The sequence below is a fragment of the Peromyscus californicus genome, unplaced genomic scaffold (assembly GCF_007827085.1).
Source record: "Peromyscus californicus insignis strain IS unplaced genomic scaffold, ASM782708v3 Scaffold_14__1_contigs__length_90479793_seg_2, whole genome shotgun sequence".
NCBI lineage: Eukaryota > Metazoa > Chordata > Mammalia > Rodentia > Cricetidae > Peromyscus > Peromyscus californicus.
In genome coordinates, this window is record NW_026294436.1 from 22944594 (window position 1) to 22965157 (window position 20564).

The 20564-nt window shown below is 47.5% G+C and overlaps 1 protein-coding gene across 1 annotated transcript in view; it reads right to left on the reverse strand.

The window, feature by feature from the left end:
- Positions 1-19608, reverse strand: part of LOC128109555 (maestro heat-like repeat-containing protein family member 7) — a 42736-nt gene extending 23128 nt beyond the window's left edge. Inside the window, exons 1-11 of the mRNA XM_052736705.1 lie at positions 19521-19608; positions 16809-16873; positions 16350-16472; positions 16158-16237; positions 15461-15590; positions 14654-14740; positions 6812-6919; positions 6201-6336; positions 5399-5487; positions 3937-4086; positions 366-520 (exon numbers count right to left, since the gene is read on the reverse strand). Of these exons, the coding sequence (XP_052592665.1) occupies positions 366-520; positions 3937-4086; positions 5399-5487; positions 6201-6336; positions 6812-6919; positions 14654-14740; positions 15461-15590; positions 16158-16237; positions 16350-16472; positions 16809-16873; positions 19521-19608 (1211 nt within the window). The remainder of the gene's footprint in view (positions 1-365; positions 521-3936; positions 4087-5398; positions 5488-6200; positions 6337-6811; positions 6920-14653; positions 14741-15460; positions 15591-16157; positions 16238-16349; positions 16473-16808; positions 16874-19520) is intronic.
- Positions 19609-20564: the final 956 nt, after the last annotated feature.

The window sequence follows — 20564 nt, forward strand, 5'->3', positions numbered from 1 at the left end:
AAAATATTCAATATTAAATACATTTTAAGAATAAGCTAGGGGCTGGGGAGATGCATTTGGAGCTCCAGCATCCATACAAAGTGGCCTGCAGCAGCACATGTCCATAACTCCAGCACTGGGGAGGCAGAGAGCCAGGTCCCTGGAGCTGGACTGGTGCGCTCCAAGTTCAGGGAGAAACCTTGTCTCCAAAAAATAAGATGAAATATGGCTAAGGAAGACACCTGACGTTATCTCTAGCCTCCACACACGTGTGTCTAAATCTGCACACACGTGCAGACACACTTGAACATGTATATGCACACACTAATATGCTAATAAAAGGACAACTAGTGGCTTGTAAATTGGTAGCTGATGGAATGGGTAACCTTGGTGACCAGTCCTCTATCTTGAACAGCGTCAGGATAACCTCGTCTGTGTGAGACTGGACCAGCAATTGGAAGACCATCTTCATGACGCTCTGGGCGACTTCCTCAGTCATGCTGTCTACGTAGTAGTAAATTAACTGGATGATTTCTGGCACCTGAAAGAACAGGGAGGGAAGGTTGTTTTGCTGTTCTTCTTCTACAGCAACACCAGCTGAGCTGGAGTCACCGGCCATCATTTAAAGTGTGGGGGCTACAGACAGCATAGTACACAGTGTTAGGATCAAACACATCTCTGTCCGGCTGCACTCTGCCTGGACCAGCAGCTCCCAGAGGACTGTGGACCTGTGGCCTCCCGACCTTCAGAGGGACAGAGAGAAAGCAGCTATGGAGGTCTGGAGCACACGGCCTGAAGAATGAAGGAAGGATGACTCGGGAAATGGAAGACAGGGGCGCATGACTGTTGCCTCAAAAGACCACTGCGGAAGGAAGGAAGGAAGGAAGGAAGGGCTAGTTCGTCTGTGTATATGGCGCTGAGGCTGCTGCATGGTGAACAGCATGAACTCGAGAGTCACCATACCACTTGGATTTGAACGTCACTTTCAAAGTTACCTTTGTGACTTAGAGGATGGCTTTGGTCTTCCCTGAGCTCTGTGTCCTCACTTAGAAAACAAGAGGGATCATTTTATCTCCCTCGGCATCTGAGTTAGCACATCTGCCTTGGCTAGAACAGCGCTTCTCAACCTGTGGGTTGCGACCCCTTTGGCAGCTGAGTGACCCTTTTTCACAGTGGTCACATAGCCGATATCCTGCATAATGGGGTATTTACATCACTATTTGTAACAGGAGCAAAATTACAGTTATAAAGTAGTAACAAAAATAATTTCATGGCCAGGTGGCAGTGGCTCACACCTTTAATCCCAGCACTCGGGAGGCAGAGGCAGGCCGATCTCTGTGAGTTCAAAGCCAGCCTGGTCTACAGAGCGAGATCCAGGACAGGCACCAAAACTACAGGGAGAAACCCTGTCTCAGAAAAAAATAAATAATTTCATGGTTGGGGATCCACACAATGTGAGGAACTGTATTAAAGGGCCGCAGCATTAGGAAGGTTGAGATCCACTGGGCTAGAACATTACCTGTCATGCGAGAAGTCCAGAAACTTCCCTCTCCATGGCTTATGGCTTCTTTGAGCCTTTCCTCATTACTTTATATTAACTGTGTGTGTGTATGTGTGTGTGTGTGTGTGTGTGTGTGTGTGTGTGTGTGTGTGTGTGTGTGGTGTGTAGTGACTGTGAAGTCTAAAAGCAAGGATCCCCTGGAGCTGGGATTACAAGTATGAGCTGCCCCACATGGATACTGGGAACTGAACTTGGGTCCTCTGGAAGAGCAGCACACGTTCTTAACCACTGAGCCATCTGTCCAGTCTGATCTTAACTCCTTTTAAGCAAGCAGGTAAGCAGTGTACAAATAAAAAGCTATGTTTAAAGAAAAAACAAAAACCTGTCTAGGTCGAAGTTTGGGTGTAACATGGCGTGGTCTCATCACTCATGGCTCATGCCATGAACCACAGATGCAATAACTGGGTGTGATGGGAAAAAAATGGCAAAAGATGGAGAGCTGTGTCTTTGCAGGATGCTGAGAATTGAACACAAGCCAGGGGCGAATGTGGAATTACATTTTAAGGACGGTTTATACGATGGGGTGACAGGTGTCTTTACCCTCTAGGCCCTTGCATAGCTCTAAGGTACAGTATTCACATTTGATTATGCAAAGACCATGCTGCTTACAGTGGAGTCCGGCTGCCCCAAGGTCTACTACAGTAGACTCTGAACACCAGGCTGAGTAGTTGGCCCCAGAGGCCCCTGCAGCTCTAAAGGTCCACCAGTGGTATGCTTTGAGGCATGTGATCAGATGGCCCTGCAGGCCAGAGAGCCACAAAGGGTTTGGACCCAGGAAAGCTGACAGGAGATGTGTCAAGCAAGAGAGAGGGTGGATCAAACCGGTCTTTTAAAATGATTTAATAACCAGAACAGCTAAAGCCAGACTGTCCTGTCCTAGTTATATTAAGAACAGAGGACCAGGGGCTTGGGAGGCAGAGCCACGTGGATCTCTGTGAGTTCAAGGCCAGCCTGGGCTAAAGAGTGAGATCCAGGACAGGCACCAAAACAACACAGAGAAACCCTGTCTCGAAAAACAAACAAACAAAAAAAGTAAAAAGCTGAATGGCCAATAGTTAGAATAGTTAGGCAGGAGAGGGATGGGCGGGGCTGGTGGGCAGAGAGAATAAGTAGGAGGAGGAGTCAAGGCTTGAGGAAGAAGAGGGGAGAGAACGCTGGAGAAAGAGGGGGAGATGCCCGGGGCCAGCCAGGCAGTCGCCAGGCAGCAGATACAGAGTAGGACATACAGAAAGAAAGGTAAAGAAGTCCCAAGGCAAAACACAGATGAAAGGAAATGTAGATGAAGTTTAAGTTGTAAGAGCTAGTGGGACAAGCATAAGCTAAGGCCGAGCTTTCATAACGAATCGGAAGTCTCCGCCGTGTCATGATTTGGGAGGTGGTTGATGGCCCAAAAGAAAAAGCTGGGTAGAATGCACATTCCTTAAAAACAGTACTTCCAAGTTCTGCCTTCCTGGGGAGAGTGATCTGTGGGACACCATTCGGTGCTGACTGGTGCCAGTGAGCTACAGTTTTGTTAGCCACCAGATGGCAAGAGGAGACAGCTGGCACTATGGTGTGCTGCTAAGTCAGGCTGTTCGGTGGGCTCCGTGTGTTCTCAGCTTCCAGAATTTTCATTTTATTAGTGTACGGCACAGTCAGTAAAGGAATACCTGCCTACGTCGACGTCGTTAGTGTATGAGTCGGAAATGCCCTCACAGGTTCATGCTTCGAACACTTGCTCCTCAGCTGAGAGCACAATTTTGGGAGGCTGTAGAACCTTTAAGGCGACCTAGCCAGTGAAAATATGTCAGTAGGGGCAGGCCTCTGAAGGCAGCAGCCTGGCCCCTGACTCCAGCACCCTGCCCTGCTTCCTGGTCTACTGCCATGGGGACAGCCTTCTCCACACACTCCTGCTGCCGGATACAGAGATTCTCTGCCATCTCTTCCTTGTCATGGTAGACTGCACCCCTCCGGAACTGTGAACCAAAGCAAACCTTCCCTTCCTAGAGCTGTTTCTGTCCGGCGTTGGGTTGGTCCCTAACATCTATACCTGTGCCACCTTTGGCCTTGACCATGCATTTTTCTACCTATGTGAAGGAGCAGCTATACACATAATCATATATGATGTCTGGACGTGGGAGGAGTGACCAAGGTCTCTCCTGGTCCTATGAGCCCATAGTACCCTCCCACCCTGCCCAATTCTTGCCTTCAAATAGAAATAGGAGCCTGGTCATCACTACTTCATACTTTCCCAGAAAAATACCCTTTGTACTATTGCAAACACAACTCACCGTCTAGGTTTTTCTCTTCAGGGTTACGGGACTTGGGATTCCTTAAGCTCAAGTTGATTAGGAAATAGAGCAAGACCCCCAAACAGAACAGAAAGACACTGAAGCAGTGTGTCCTCCGATGCCTACCTTGGCAACTTCTGTAAGAGGGTACTTCAGAATCATCTTTAACATCTCAGAGGCTGCAATGACATTATTCACATCGCCGCTGTTCATGGCCTCCATGGCCACCATGATCACGTCAGCTCTCTCTACAGGGGTCAGGTATTTCCTGAAGAACTGAAAGAAGAGTGGAGGTGTCCATTTCAGCATCCCACTTGAAGGCTGCCCCCCAGCACCTGGCGTCCACAGAGACCCGTCAGACAGGGTCCCGTTAGGAGGCAGCCTGGGAAGCATCTCTGGGACTTGAGGGAACTCCAAAGTGCAACTGACTCTGATGTCCCTAAGAAGGAGCAGTAGTCTAGACAATGTGACACAGAGGATGATACCAAAGGCCTTTTCCTGTCTAAACTTGAAACGCAATCAGATGAGCCCGGTGGAAACATGTTCTATGCCTAGTGACTTCACAGCATTCCAAAGCAAGTAGGAAGTCAGGCACACCTCACATCTGCAAATGAGAAGTTCATTGAGGGCAAGCGATACTGGTACTGACTCTGTGTGTGGCTCCATTGTTGGGATCTAGGGAGAGCTGTGAATAAGAACATACTTGATACCTTTGCTCTCTGGGTACTCACCATCAGCCAGGATTGGGAAGGAGGGGAGATGGTGTGGAGGAAAATGCTAAGATTGGCTGTGACAAGGCACGGAAACTAGCTGGGGAGACTAAGAAGGCTTCCTGGAGTCCGGTCCTGAGGAAAATGGGGACTAAGTTCCAGCAATGAGGTAGAATGTGTGAAGACTGGGGGTGGTAAGGCCCTCAGGGTGACTGCAGTGTTCTGCATGGAAGATGGGGGCCAGCAGGAAGAGGAGAGTGTGTAACGACAAGGCAAGGCAGGTAAGGCAAGAACCAGACCCTCAAGGTCCTGGCAGAGCAACTGAGGAGGTTCGGACTGTGGAGTAAGCCAACAGAGTCTGCATGCTGTCGGAGGGGAATGTTACGAGGTTTGTATTTTAGAAACGTTTTTCTGGCTGCACATAGACAAAGTATGGCAGAAAGATGGCTGAAATGGAGCCTTTAGTAAGATGTTGGATTGACCAGGCAAGAGGTGATGGGGGACTCGGAACAATGATGTGGGGCTGCGGCGGGGTGGGCGGGTTGAAGAACTAGGTACTCAGGAGGCAGAGCAGTCAGGTGTGCTGTGGCAGGGGATGTGGACAGGGAGGGAGAGGGAGGAACAAATCCTGGCTCTCTTGCTGGGTTGACTGAGCTTGAAGACATCAGCACTTCTTTCTAAAACCCCCTTGGTGACCTCAAACTTCACACAGCTCAAGTGTGCAGCTTACACCTTCAGTCAACCGCCCCTGAGAACTTGGACAGTAAACACTCCTGTGTGTTGGGAGTGTTATTTCTAGAATCTACTACCCAGCTTCTTCTCTCCCCCAGTCTCCCTCCGCCTCCGAGCATCCCATGCGCAGCGGGCATCTGGGTTACCAGTGTGAGATTCTGCATGTTGGCCACCCAGTTTCCACGGAAATGCTTCTGTAAGTCCTTCAGGATGGTCGCCGTCTTCGGTCTGATACCTTCAATCCAAAGACAGCGAGTGAGAGGCTAGGCCTTGTCAGGGGAAAAGGAACCCAGGCTCCCACCCCTCCTCCAGGCCTCTGAGAGCAAGAGCGACAAGTGGACTAAACAGCCAAAGAAGAGAGGGCGCTCCCTGGCATTCAAGTGAGAGGTGAAGGGAAGAGGTGGCTCGGGACTCAAGCTGGCCCCTGTTCCTGTACCAGGATAAGATGTGGACTCCAGACGTTCCTGCGTGCTTAGCAGAGGTGCACCCCACTGAATCACAAGAAGTCAGGACCTCTGAAACTGCGTTTGGGGGAGTTTACAAATGCCCTTGGTACCTCTGTGATCATGATTGTTTGAAACGGAATGGCTTGGTCAAAAGCCCCACATTTTGTTCTCCAAGAAAAGATGTTTACTTCCCTAGTGCTACGAATGTGGTTGGGGTGGGACATCTAGGAAATACTGAGGACCCAAGTGGACCCCCATAAGTGGCTGTAAGCTTAGCTGCCCCCTCACAAGAACGTCATTGAAAAGGACATAGTATCAGAGATGGGGCTGGCATTTATCCAAGTCAAGTTTCTAGATCACCTGGTCTCCCTGCATCATGGCATGGCAGGTCCGTTCTCAGATGCCCCCGCTAGAGGGGAGTATGTCTGAAGCAAGGCAGGTATATCCACCGACTCAGTGGATCCCACCGTGAGTGGCCACCCAAGGGCAGTAGTTCACTTACTTCTCTGAAGCACAAGGATGGTGAACAAGTAATACAGTGCCTCCAATGCTCCCATGCTGATCTCCTGGCTGGGATTCATGCAGAAGACGCTGAAGGTTCCAATCAGCCTCCCAATTATGGAGAATGATACCATGTGCTGACAGGAAGCAGAAATGGTTACCTCTACTCATCCCTAGGGAGCTTCTCCCCACAAGGCCCCCCACCCCAAATTTTTCCTTCCTTCCACATTCCTCTATCATTGCCTCTATGTGTCGAACCCTCTCCTACCCCACACTGTCCTGGCCAAGGAAAGCATCCCTAGCCAACAGCAAGGAAAGGAACAGCTAAAGCCCCAAAACATGTTACCCAGTGGGCACTGGGTCTCCATCAGCTGTCTAGGCCAAGGACCCCAACCAGGCTTGTTGGGGTTTATTAGGTCCAGGACGAACCAAAGAGGAAATCAAGCTGCCTCTTGATCCTCAGGGACAGAAACAAATACTGATGCCGAAAAGTGGGATGTACTCTGACTACCTGCCCTCTAATTGCCCCTGCAGAACCCAGGCTCATCCAGTGCCCCTGCACAGAGAAGTCAGGCCTGCTGGGTCTGCCTTGCAGCAGCCACCAATACTCACCGACAGTTCCGAGAAATTGCAGATAAACCTCAGCAATCGGGAGATAGTGCTCAAGGCTCGGATCTGTTCATGCACTTTGTCTGACAGCATTAACCAAGGTAAGATGATCTGTAGATGGGACAGAGAGACTCATCAGTGCGGCTGCAGGGCAGTGCACCTCTTTTCTGGCTTGTCCTGTCTGGCTGACTGCCAAAAAAACACCAAGAGGAGGAAGCTAAAGCCGTCACCAGAGGAGCCCTGCGACTCATGAACTTGGTAAGGCAAGTTCTCACTCACTCCCTCGGTTCTGTCTGAGTGTCTTTGCACGGGAGATGGTTCCAGAGAGATCAAGGCACACCTTCCAGGGCAAGGAGGAGCAGGAGGAAATGGAAGACACATTACCCCCCACCTGCTAGGCCAGCCTCAGGAGTGAAGTGTTCTCTGAAGGGTGAATGCAGAGCCAATGGTTGCTAGGGCTCGGTAATAGTGTGCTTCCAGTAAGGAGTCTGTGGATGAAAACTCACTTCCTCCTCCCGCAGTCCCGTGAGATGGTGTGTTTATAGTTATTTTAGGTCAAGGTCCCAGCAGTGGGAAGAGCCTTTGTCCTGCTTGGTACTTACTCACTTTTGGAAAGCGGGTCTGGGGGTCAGAGGTGAGGAACAGAACCTTTCTCCCTGTCATGGACATTCATGTTTTAAAGCGGGGGAGGCAGGTGGCCTGGGTGGTGGTGGTGCATGCCTGTAATCCCAGCACACATTTCCTATGTGTAATCTGGAGGCAGAGGCAGGTGGATCTCTGAGTTGGAGGCCAGCCTGGTCTACAGAGTGATTTTAGAACAGCCAGGGCTGCACAGAGAAACCCTGTCTCAAAAAGACAAAAATACATAAGTTAATTAAATTAAAAAATAAAAATAAATAAAAGGGAAAAATCAGGGGGTGTAAAGAAAAGAAACAAACAAACAAACAAAAAAGATGAGCTGGGACTGTGGCTCAGTGATATAGCGTTTACCTGAGGACCTGGGTTCAATCCCTAGCATTAGGGAGAATGGGGGGAGGGGCAGAGGAGAGAGAGAGAGAGAGAGAACCACCCATACCTGGTATCCAATTAAACTCAGACTCATCATAGATGTATACTTAAAATCTATAATTAAGCTGGACTGGGTAGCTCACATCCATAACCCTGGCGTTAAGGAGATAGAGGTACAAGGACTGTTGTGAGTGTAAGGCAAGCCTGAGCTACGAAATCTAGCCAATAGGGAGGAAGCATCCAGGGCAGTGCCAGCTTTATTTCTTCGTGTCCAATGACTCAAGTATGTAATGTTTTTAACAATAGGGTCTTACCATCAACTTCTGCTGGGTAACCACGGGCAACAAAAGTAGCCTGTATTGAAGGAAGGTAGCTCACACCTGGCACTGGGTTTTTTGTTTGATTGCCTATGGTGTCTGGTAGAGGTACTATCCCTTTGTATAGTGGAACTCTATTATATATATATATATATGGTTTTTATGTAGCTTTCCCCCCAAAAGATCTTTAGTGTTAGTCTACTGTTCAAAGTCAAATTAAAATAAACTATGACATATTATGTTACTATAATTTTATACAATTTTTTTCTTAATGAAGTGGCAAATATAATCCAAATTTTTGTTGTTGTTGTTATTTTGTTTTGTTTTGCTTTTCGAGACAGGGTTTCTCTATGTAGCTTTGCGCCTTTCTCGCTCTGTAGACCAGGCTGGCCTCGAACTCACAGAGATCCGCTTGGCTCTGCCTCCCGAGTGCTGGGATTAAAGGTGTGCACCACCACCACCCGGCTTTGCATATAAAATAACCCATTTTCTGGCCATCCTAACAAAAGCAACCTACAGATTCAATGAAATTCCCATTAAAATTCCAGCATAACTCTTTTTTTGTTGTTGTTTCTTTATTATATATACAGTATCCTGTCTGCATGTGTTCCTGCATGCCAGAAGAGGGCACCAGATCTCATTACAGATGGTTATGAGCCACCATGTGGTTGCTGGAAATTGAACTCAGGACCTCTGGAAGAGCAGTGCTCTTAACCTTTGAGCCATCTCTCCAGCCCCTCCAACACAATTCTTTACAGACTTTGAAAAGTCAGTTCACAACTTCATATGGAAAAACAAAAAACCCAGGCTAAAACAATCCTGAACAATCAAGGAACTGCTGGAGGTATTCATCCCTAACTTCAAGTTGTACTATACAGAGCGATAGTAATAAAGACTGCATGGTATTGGCATGAGAAGAGACATGTTGATCAATGAAATCAAATTGATCAAATAAAATCCAGACACAAATCCATACACCTATGGACATATAATTTTTGATAAAGAACCCAGAAATACACACTGGAAAAAAAAAGACGGCATCTTCAACAAAAGGTACTGGTCAAACTTGATGTCTGATGTAGAAGAATGTGAACAGGCCCTTATTTATCATCCTGCACAAAACTCAAGTCCAAGTGACTCAAAGACCTCAGCATAAAACCAGATACTCTGAACCTGATAGAAGAGAAAGTGGCAATAGCCTTGAACGCATTAGCACAGGAGGCAACTTCCTGACTAGAATATCAATATTGCAGACACTAAGATCAACAATTAATAAATGGGACCTCATGAGACTGAAAATTTTAGTAAGGCAAAGGGCATGGTCCATCAGACAAAGCAGCAGCCTACAGAATGGGAAAAGATTTTTACCAACTGCACATCTGACATAGGACTGATATCCAAAATATGTAAAGAATTCAAAAAACTATGTATCAAAAAAAACTAAATAATCCAATTAAAAATGGGGTATAGATCTAAACAAAGAATTCCTAGTAGAGGAATTTCAAGTGGCTGAGAAACATTTAAAGAAATGTTCAACATCCTTAGCCATCAAGGAAATGAAAATCAAAACTACTTTGAGATTCCATCTTACACCTATCAGAAAGGCTAAGATCAGTAACATAAATGACAGCTCATGCTGGCAAGGATGTGGAACAAGGGGAACACTCCTCTCCTGCTGGTGGGAGTGCAAACTTATATAGCTACTATAGAAATCAATATGGTGGCTCCTCAGAAAACTGGGAATTGATCCACCTAAGGCCCAGCTATACTACTTTTGGGCATACACCCAAAGGATGCTCCATCCTACCACAAGGACACTTGCTCATCCATGTTCATTGCAGCTCTATTTATAATAGCCAAAAACTGGGAACAACCTAAGTGTCTCTCAGCATAAGAATGGATAAAGAAAATGTGGTATATTTACACAATGGAGTATTATTACTCAGTTGACATTATGACATTATGAAATTTGAAGGCAAATCGATGGACATAGAAAAATCATCCTGAGTGAGGCAACCCAGACCCAGAAAGACAAATATTGTATGTATTCACTTATAAGTGGATATTAGCCATTAAGTAAATGATAATCAAGCTACAATCCATAGATCCAAAGAGGTTAAATAAACAGGAGGACTTGTGGGGGTCAATCTCATGGATCTCCCTGAGAAAGAAGAAATAGATTTTATGGGTGGACTGGGGGTGGGTGAGGACAGGAGTAGGAGGAATCAGGTGGGAGGGATATGGGATGGAGGGAGAGAGTGCAGGGAGAGGCAGCTGGAATTGGGAGCATTGGGGATGGTGGTGTGGAAACTTACTGTAATCTGTGAGGCAATAAAACCCTGACAAAGATAGAAGGTGGTACCAGGAAGTTGGGTATTGCTGTGATAGATCTGACCATGGTTTTATTCAGAGGACTGTGGACTTTGGGACTTTGGATTAGAGAAGCAGTTTGTTGACCTCTTTAAGTGGGGCTTAAAGGGCTATAGTAGTAGGAGCTTGGAAGACAGTGGTGCTGATGGTGATTTGAACTGTGGGGGCCTGGCTCAAGAGGCTACAGAGGAGAAGAATGTTAGTATGTGACCTAAAGACTATTCTTGTGATATTTTGGTGAAGAAAGAGGCTGCTTTCTGCCTTTGTCCAAAGAATCTGACCAAGGCTAAATTGAAGAATTTTGGATTAATTGGGTTTGCAGAGGAGATTTCAAAACAGCTTAGTGTAGACTGTGTTGTGTGGTTATTAGTGGTCACACTTATACAGATCTATAATGATCTGTATAAAGGAGCAGGCTAAGAAAGGAAAGTTACAAAATGTACCATTTGAGGAAAGGAAGGGGCACCAGGAAGTGGAATGGAGCTAAATCCTGTGTTCAAGGAGATAAATGGATTAAAGAAAAGGCTGATATTAAATAGAATAAAGGGAGTGGTGACCTCAGGGCAAGCCCCCGCCCAGCTAAGCTTCCAATTTGTGAAAAGGAATTAAAGAAAAGCTTAGGTCCAAGTGTGGTGGTATACACCTTTAATTCTAGCACTCAAGAGACTGAGCCAAGAAGATTTTAGAGTCCAAGGTCATATTGGTCTACAAAGCAAGTTCCAGGACAGCCAAGCTTAGGCAGTAAAGGAAACCATCATAACCAGAAAGCTGGTGAAAATGTAACTGAATAAGGGGGGCATGTTCCAGCCCCAGTAAAGAACAGAACTTGACAGCTTAGGCTAGGTGGTTCTGGCTTTAGAGTCAAGGATAGAAGAAAGGGGTTGTAGAATCTCCCTCTGAGACTAAGGAAAGTTGCTGAGGCCAGGCATATGTTAGGGGTATCCTTTCATAGAGGCCTAGAGAGGCTATTGTGTGGAGCTGTGAATGCGAAACCTGGATTTCCTTGGAGACCCCAAGATGTTGGAGATGCCAGAGCCATGGGATACCTGCCCAGGAGAGTTGCTAACAGGGAGTGGAACCAGTTCAAGAGAAGGAAGTGTGTTGCAGTCAACACAACTGAAAGGAGTTGGAGATCTGAAGAACACTCTGACATTAGACATGGAGATGCAGAGTTTGGAGTTTGCCCATCTGGTTTTTGGTCTTGCTGTGGTCCAGTATTTCTTCACTGTGCTCCTTTCCCTGCATTTTTTGGAATGGTAATGTATATCCTGTGCCATCATATGTTGGAAGTATGTGATCTACTTTTTCATTTTGATTTTATGAGAGATTATAGTTAAGAGATCGCATGAGTCTCAAAAGAGATTTTGAACTTTTAAACAAGTTCAAGACTGTTATAGACTATGGGTACTTTTGAATGTGCTTTATGTTATACCTACAAGTCTATGGGGGCCAGGGAGTGGAAAGTGGTGGTTTGACTAGGTATGGCCCCCATAGACTCGTGTGTTTGAATGCTTGGTCCACAGGGAGTGGCACTATTAGGAGGTGTGGCCTTGTTGGAGGAAGTGTGCCACTGTGGGGAATGGGCTTTGAGGTCTCAGAAGTTCAAGCCTGCTTGGTGGCTTACACTCTCCTTCTATTGCCTACGGATCAAGATGTAGAACTCTCAGCTCCTTCTCTAGTACCATGTCTGCTTGCATGCTGACATGTTCCCACCACAATGATAATGGACTCAACCAATGAAACTGTAAGCCAGCCCCAATGAAATGTTGTCCTTTTTAAGAGCTCTCATGGTCACGTGTCTCTTCACAGCAATAGAAACCCTAACTAAGACAGCGAGTCCTATCAGGGCTCCTAGTAATGGTTTCAACTGGCCATCTCTTGTAGTCAGGCAAGGCTTCCAGTGGTGGGTCTGGGTTGCATTCAATGAGTTGCTGGCCAAGGGAGTCCCATGGAGATCCCCCAAACAACCCAGGCTGGTGCTAAGACAAAGGGTTTGCTCTCCACAAACTGATGGTGGGGTTCCATTGCCAAGGACAACATCTACACAACTAATTGAACATAAAGAAGGCAAGCTGGTGCCTACATGGAGCCTTCACCCTGACATTCTAGTCTCTTCGGTGCGAGAAGGTACTCTTCAGCCTAATGAAAGAGAATCATGGACACTAACCCAGCCACAAAACCTTTGACCTACAGTCCATCCTGCCTATAAAATATGCTAGGACAGTGGTAGCACAGAACTTGTGGGAGTAGCTGACCTATGTCTGATTTGACCTAAGGCCCATTCCATGAGAAGGAACCCATATAGACACTGCTAGAGTAACCAAGAACCAGAGACTAAATAATCCAGAGACCTGATAAAACCAAACATTACTGGTCAAAAAAAAAGATAGTAATAAAATGACTCCTAATGATATTCTGCTATACTCATAGACCAGTGCCTTACTCAGTCATCATCAGAGAGGCTTCCGCTGGCAGCAGATGGGAACAGATACAGAGACCCACAGCCAGACATTATACAGAGAAAGAGTCTAAATTGGAGGTCTCCATCAAATCCTTCCTCTCAGAGCTCAGGGGAATCCCAAGGAAGAGGAGGTGGAAAAATCCTAAGAGTCAGAGGGGATGGAGGACACCAGGAGAACATGGCCGTTTGAATCAACTAAGCGAGGCTCTTATGAGCTCACAGAGACTGGAACAGCAAGCACAGGGCCTACACGGGTCTGCACCAGGCCCCCTATGTATGTATTATAGCTATTAGCTTAGTGCTTTCGTGGGACTCCTGACGACGAGGTAGTAGGTCTCTGACTCTTCCCCTACTCTTTTCTTCCTGCTGGGCTGCCATGTCCAACTTAGATATGAAAGTTTTTACTCCACTTTCTTATATTTTATTTTGTCATGTTTAGTTATTGTCTCTCAGAAGTCTGCTCTTTTCTAATGAGAGACAGAAAGGGAGTGGATCTGGAGGGGAGGGGAGGTGGGGAGGAGTTGAGAGGGGTGGAGGAGGGGAAACAAAATCAGGGTGTATTATATGAGAAAAGAATCTATTTTTAATTGTGAGAAATAGAGAAAAATGCAGACAGTTATTTTGAAAAAAAATCATAAAAATAAAATAACCCATTTTTTAATGAAAGGTTGAAAACGTTTGCATGGTGCTGTTTTATTTTCTTGTGTTACATTCAGTTAAGACCAAGTCTCCCTATTTAGCCCAGGCTGGCCTCCAACTCATTGCAATCTTCCTGCCTCTGCATTTCAGTGCTGAATTTATAGACATATACACTATGCCTGCCACCATTTTTCTTTGGAGAACAAGCAGCCTAGTAATGAAAGCCGAGGGCTTCACCAAGACAGGGACTAGAGCTCAGTGCACCCCTTCCCCCAAGGAACCCCAAGAATAGCAGGGGTTTGCCTTTGCTCTCACAAGGAGGGGTCTATAAAGCACAGATGCCTCCCCACAAACACACCAGCAACAGTGCATTGCAAAGCACTGCGTCACTCTCCCAAATACAAATGAGGGCCTCCTCTGGATGCAGCCCTCATCAGGACCATCTGATGAGATACTCGGACACTCTGATCTCCTTATTTGTAATCATATAGAATTTTAGGCGAAATAGCCTAGCCCGGTCAGTAAACATTGTCTTCCAGGGACCCCTGGCTATTTTCCGAATTCAAACTCGCTCCCCGGAAGTGAAAATTTGTCAAAACCAAGAATATTTTAAGTCAACTAAAGAAAGACAAAAGTGCTTAGTAATGCTTTGAGTCTCCTAGAGGTACTTCTCATCAAAAAGGGGAAGAGCAGCCTGAGGCGGAACTCTCGTCCCTGTCACAGAGCAATGCCATCAAGGCGAAGTACACTAAGAAGATTCAAGTGTGACCTGCACATACATGCCATAAATATGATCACTGCTAATGCCCCAGCATGCCCAAGTTCTAGACAGCAAAGGCTCCTCCGCCTGATGACTGTGGTCCCCAAACATCATCCTCAGAGTGTCTTGGGGGACACTCAGGACTGCACCCTCCGGTGGAGCTTATACGTGCTGGGGCTTGAGAATCTTTGGACTAGAGGTGCACCTGGACTGTGGTCATTGTCCGTCCTGCCTTCCCCAGCATAGACTACAAGAAAGAGTGTGGGGTTCTGGTTTCTACAGCCACCTACCTCCACAAATTTCTGCAGTATAATCATGTTGGGTCTCCTTTCTTCCATCACAAGAGCTTGTAGCATGTCATCCAAGGCCTGGTTTGTCTGAGAATCAAGGAGACATGGGGTGTACAATCGGATAACTGCCACATGGCCCGCTTAGCTTCCTGACAATACTCCCTCCACCTCTTCTATGGGACGAAGGAGCAGAGAGCCAGCGCGGTTCCCCGCATCTGCTCACACATCAGCTACACTCTGGTTCTCCTTAGTGTTGAACTTTCTCAGCCTTACTAAAAGTGGGAGCAGGCCCATCTCAAATTGTAGCCAATAGTGAACTACAGGCTGTAGGCATTTCTTGCCAACTAAGACAGCCCGTTGGGTTTCTGGGCCTTGGAGAGTCATTCTATCAGCTTATGGAGACCTCTGTGTTTTATTTTTACAATTCTGGGAACCGAACCCAAGACCTCTTGGGTGCTAAGCAAGTGCTTTACCTCTGAGCTATATCCCAAGTCCAAATTTTAAAACCAAATATCATTGGGAAAATTTGGCAGTCCCTTTGCCAATAATTCTGTATAATCTATGGGGTTTTTTGCTAGACTAAGACTAAGGGTGGCATGTGGACTTCAGAGAGAAGGGAAGTGGGCAATGACCATTCCTTGGGAAGCCCAGAATGATAGCAAACAGAATAGAGGCCATGGGGCCGTGGTCTCCTGAGGGAGAGGTCAGAGCAGGAGGAAGGCCAAGAAGCTGGGCCAACAGGAGGTGGTCCCCAAGACAAAGTCATTCCCATAGAGATCTTCAGCAGGAGGCAATAATGGTGGTTACCTGGAGGTAAAGACTAGCGCTCTCCTTCCGGTCGAGACTGGGCACGATGAGTGGCAGAGAGAATATGCTGGTGATGCTAACACTGACCAGGTCCAGTTTCTGGCATAAGTGGAAAGGTGGCTTCACCTGGCTTGGAGGAGAAGCGAAGGACAAGGGACTTAGGGGGTCCTGTGTGAGGTTGGGCATGTTTTCAGAACACTCTGGGGGAAACTGCTCTGCTGTTCTCTGAGGTACAGAAAATTCTACCACTTTACAGTGATTCTTTGTCAGGGCATTTAAGGAGGCTTCTTTGGGGCTGGAGAGATGGCTCAGTGGTTAAGAACACTGACTGCCCTTCCATAGGACCTGGGTTCAATTCCCAGCACCCACTTGGCAGCTCACAACTGTCTGTAACTCCAGTTCCAGGGAACCTGACACTCATGGCAAAACATCCATGTACATAATATAAAAAATAAGTACATTTTTAAGAAAAAGGAAGCTTCCTACACTAGATGTCCTAGTAGATTTCCAAAAGGTCCCCTTGGTCCCAGGATGCAGGTAAATGAAGTAGCGACCATAGACTTTGCCACTTTTAGCCTCCAGTCAAGTTCCCAAACTTTGCCTGTGTTCCCAACCCAAGTGTTCTCAGGACCAGAATCCCCCCCCCCGGGGGGCGGGGGCGAGGGTGGGTCTGGGATAGGGTCTGTGGGGAAGGAACCTCAGGGCCACGATGCAGAGCATGGCTTGCTGACGCACATTACTATCCAAGATCTCTGTGGGTTCTTCCACAATGAATGTCTAGAAGGACCAGAAAAAATGAGAATTTACCTCAGAGAGGGATACCAGCCTCGGGTTTAGGACTGCCCCCTTTAACCCGCAGTAACCAACTAAGAGTTACGTTCTTTCTCACCTGAATTTTCTTGGCCAGAAGGGTTTTAGGGTAGTAGTTATTCATGTTGCCATTTGCCTGATCACGCACAACACTGCTTAAAATTTCCACAGCATTCAGGAAGTTCAGCTTGTCTAACTGGGACTAAGGCAGAAAATAAAACCAGTCTCGGGGCAGAACCTGAGACCTGCACCCCACACTCTGCCCAGTCTCAATGAGACCCAAGTGTGGATTACATCCCAGTGAGAGACATCACCGGTCCTTCCAGCCTTTGGAGCCTTCTGGGAGTGTAGGGTGGAGTCTACAAGGAGGTCCTTTAGAGAGGAAGAGGACTGTCACCCTGTGGCCTGGCCTTCAAGATTTCCCCAGATTAAGAGCCACTAATGAACTGACATTGGGGTGGCTTCAGGGCTAGGGTTAGGGAAAGATGGACCTTCAGATTTTCCCACTCTGCTCCTCAGTCCCAAAGGATTTCCTTACCATCTCGCCTGGCTCCATAAAATCCATAATTAGCTGATAGGCCTCTCTTTCTGACTGGCACAATTCTGAAAGGGGGTGTCATTGAAGGATGTTAGCTGATTTTGTTGGGTGGGCTGGCAAGGGACAGTCACTCTTCCCCTCCCCCTCCCCCTCCCCCGAGAAGACCAGAAAACCACCATAAACAGCATGGCGCCTCTCCTGGGAACTTCAGAAGTCAACAGGGAAAGCATTCGGGTGTGGACCGGAGAGACTTCCTGCATCAGATGTGGCCACCGATTCGAGAGTAACTGGGAAGGGAGATGCCTAAATTTAAGTCACTCTCAGTGTCTCACAGATTTCTGGGACTGTTCCACACTGCCTTTGAAATTCCTGATTGTGAATAGACATTGAGTCTCAAGTCAGCCTTGGGAGTCTTGCTTGTCAACTAGAGGGAGATGTGTATAGCCTTAAGGGCCTGGGGCAATGAGTGAAGGCAGAGTTCAGGAGGGAGGCTGGGGAAAGAGTCCAGAAGGGATGAGGCGAAAGAATAAAGGCTGTGGCAGCGTGTGGCCCCAAAGCAGCATAGATAATGGGCCTGAGTTCAGGCCTCTGCTGTTCTTACACACCACCCTATAGCACCAGATCCCAGGCAGGGCTTAAAACCAGATAGCCCTTCCCTAGCCCTGTGGCCTTCAGCAAACGAAGCTCTCAATTCAGTTTCCTCAGCTGCACAATGGGTAAGATGTACCTCCATGTTGTGGGGGTTCAATGAACTAATAAAGGCAGAAGGGTCTGCGGTAAATTACCCCACCCCACCCAGCCCAATGCAGTAGTGCACACCAGTAATCCTAGCATTTGGAAGGTAGAGACAGGAGGACCAGGAGTCCAAGGCCAGCCTAAACTGCGTAAGAAGATTCTGTCTTAAAAAACAAACAAAAAACTTCAGTAGGACCAGTTGAGAGACTGAAACAATAGCCCAGAGAGATAGATGGTAGCATCCAATGAGGGAGGTGGTAGCGGTAAGTTGTCACATCTGGAAACAGATGTATGAGACAGCTAGAAAGAAGTCCAAGTTGTTTAGTTAGGAGTGTGACTCAGAGCACTTACTCAGCATGCTGAAGGCCCTGGGTTTGATGCCCAGTACAACTAGTAAACCTAAATTCATTAGGCGGGCTGGAGAGATGGCTCAGAGGTTAAGAGCCCTGGCTGCTCTTCCAGGGGTCCTGAGTTCAATTCCCAGCAACCACATGGTGGCTCACAACCATCTGTAATGAGATCTGGTGCCCTCTTCTGGCCTGCAGGGGTATGTGCAGATAGAACGCTGTATTCATAATAAATAAATAAACATTTTAAAAAATTAATTAGGCATAGTGGCATACTCCTGTGATCCAAGCACTTGGAGACAGAGGTAGGAGGACCTTGGATCTGAGGGCACCCTGGGCTACATAAATTGAGTTCTGAACCTGCCTGGGCTACAGAGTGAAATCACGTCTTAAAAAGTGAAAAGAGATACAAAAGCCAACAAAATCAAAATAAATAGGTATGGTGGCACACACTTGAATTCTAACACTCCAGAGGCCGAGGCAGAAGAACCAGTACAAATGTGGTGCCAGCTTGACCTACAAAATCAACTTAAACGGTGCCATGGAGCCGCATCGCAAGACTCTGCCTTCAGGAAAAACAACAACAACAACAACATCAACAAAACCTAAAAACAAGCAACAGATGACATTTTTGGCCCGAGGAACTGGAAGGACTGAGTTGCCATTTGTTGACCTGAGGAAATCTAAAGGTGGATGTCAAGACAGGGCTCCATTGGAGCATGGAACATATTGATTTTGAGATGTCTACCGGGCATCCAAGTGCAGATATCAATAGGCTTTTGGAGAGGGCACTGTGACACATCCCTGCAATCCCAGCTAATCAGGAGGTTGAGGCAGGTGAATCACAAGCTTGAGAAGGAGAAGGGGGAAAGGGAAGAGGGAAGGGGAAAAAAGACACTGCCCCCCCAACAGAATAACAGCAGGTAAAGGTGCTATCACCAAGGCTGACAGCCCGAATTGGATCTTCTAGACCCACATGATGGAGAGAACCTACGAACCTACTTCCTATCCTTTGACCTCCACTCATATGCCTGCCATAGCATTCATGCACACTGTACATTAAAGAAATAAAGGACACTTAGATTTAAAAAGACTGGGGGCGTAAGAACTTGGAATTTGCCGGACGGTGGTGGCGCGCGTCTTTGATCCCAGCACTCCAGAGGTAGAGCCAGGCGAATCTCTGTGAGTTCAAGGCCAGCCTGGGCTACAGAGCGAGATCCAGGACAGGCACCAAAGCTACACAGAGAAACCCTGTTTCGGGAAGAAAAAAAAAAAGCTTGGAATTTGGACACTGCTGGTCAGAATATCAGGTGTCTGTTAGGAGGCTGTTGGCCTGTAGGTGGTAAGGAAAGATCATCTCTGGCTCCCCTGAACATCTTAGTTGTCTCTAGGTGAGCTGTGGCTAAGATCTTAGACCATGTCAGTGCTCAGATGAACTCCAGGCCTCTCAGAGGCAAGCTTGCAAAAAGGACAGGCCTGTAGAGACTAGAGCTATGGAAGGGACAGCCAGAAGGAAGCAGACATGTGCCCTTTGAGTGGCATCTCCAACAAGGGCCAGGCACTTATCCTCACTTCCGAACTGTGCGGCAGGAAGGTGAGAGAGACCCCGGGCCTGGAGAAAAGCGCTCACCTGATAAGTTTGGCTTCAAGAAGAGATCGTAAATTGATGGTTGAAATGTTAATCCGCTCAGACTTTTCTTCTCAAGTTGTGGATCCATCTGCACACCCAGGATAGGATCCTTGTGGTGAGACTAGTGGTCAGGCCTGCTAAGAGTTGGGTCTTCCTAGGGATTCAGGGTTAGTATAGGGGGAGGCTGCAGGAGACAGCCTGACCATTCAAAAAAAAAGGGGGGGGATGGGGTTGGAGATGTAGTTCAAAAGCAGAGCACCACGGTTAGCCTTAGCCAACTGTGAGGCTCTAAATTTATCCACAACATGGGGGCGGGGTGCCAAAACAGAACAATACAGGAGAAGAACGGGCCCCACGGTGCCCTTTGTCAGCTTCCCATTTTATCTGCTCCCTCAAGGGGAGGTGACCAACCCCCTGAAGGGCCCTGTTTCCTCCTGGCTTGTGCAAGCATCCTCCATCCAAAGATCTCCCCTGCAGCGATCTCAGACTCAAGCTGGCTCCCAGGGGTGTTTCCATCCATGGCACTGGGTGTCTTAAGGTCAAATCCTGAAGCTGCTCTGAGCAGAGAGGCATTCCCTGGGGTTCATCACCCCATTCTGTCCTCTGGTAGGGGAGCTAAGCGCTCCACACCCGCCTGCCCCTCCCAGACATGGCCCAGCAGAACTAGCCTGTGGACAGAAAGGAACTGCTGCCCAAACCAGGTCCTCACACTGGTACAGTTCATGGCTGGCTGCTTGAAACTTCTCTATTCCCCCCCTTTTTGCCCCTCCCACTTCAACCTGCCTGACCTCCTGGACAGATTATCACAGCAGAATCCTCTGGCATTGGGTTAAGTTTTTTCCTGGAGTTGGGGGGTGGGGGGTGGGGGGCTGGAGAGATGGTCCAACAGTTAAGAGTGTTGGCTGCTCTTCTGGAAAACCCAGGTTCCATGACCAGCGCCCTCCTGGTAGCTCAGAGTAAATCCAGTTCCAGGGAATCGGATGCGCTCTTCCCGCTGACGTGGGTACTGCACACACACACAGTTCACATACAGACAAAACACCC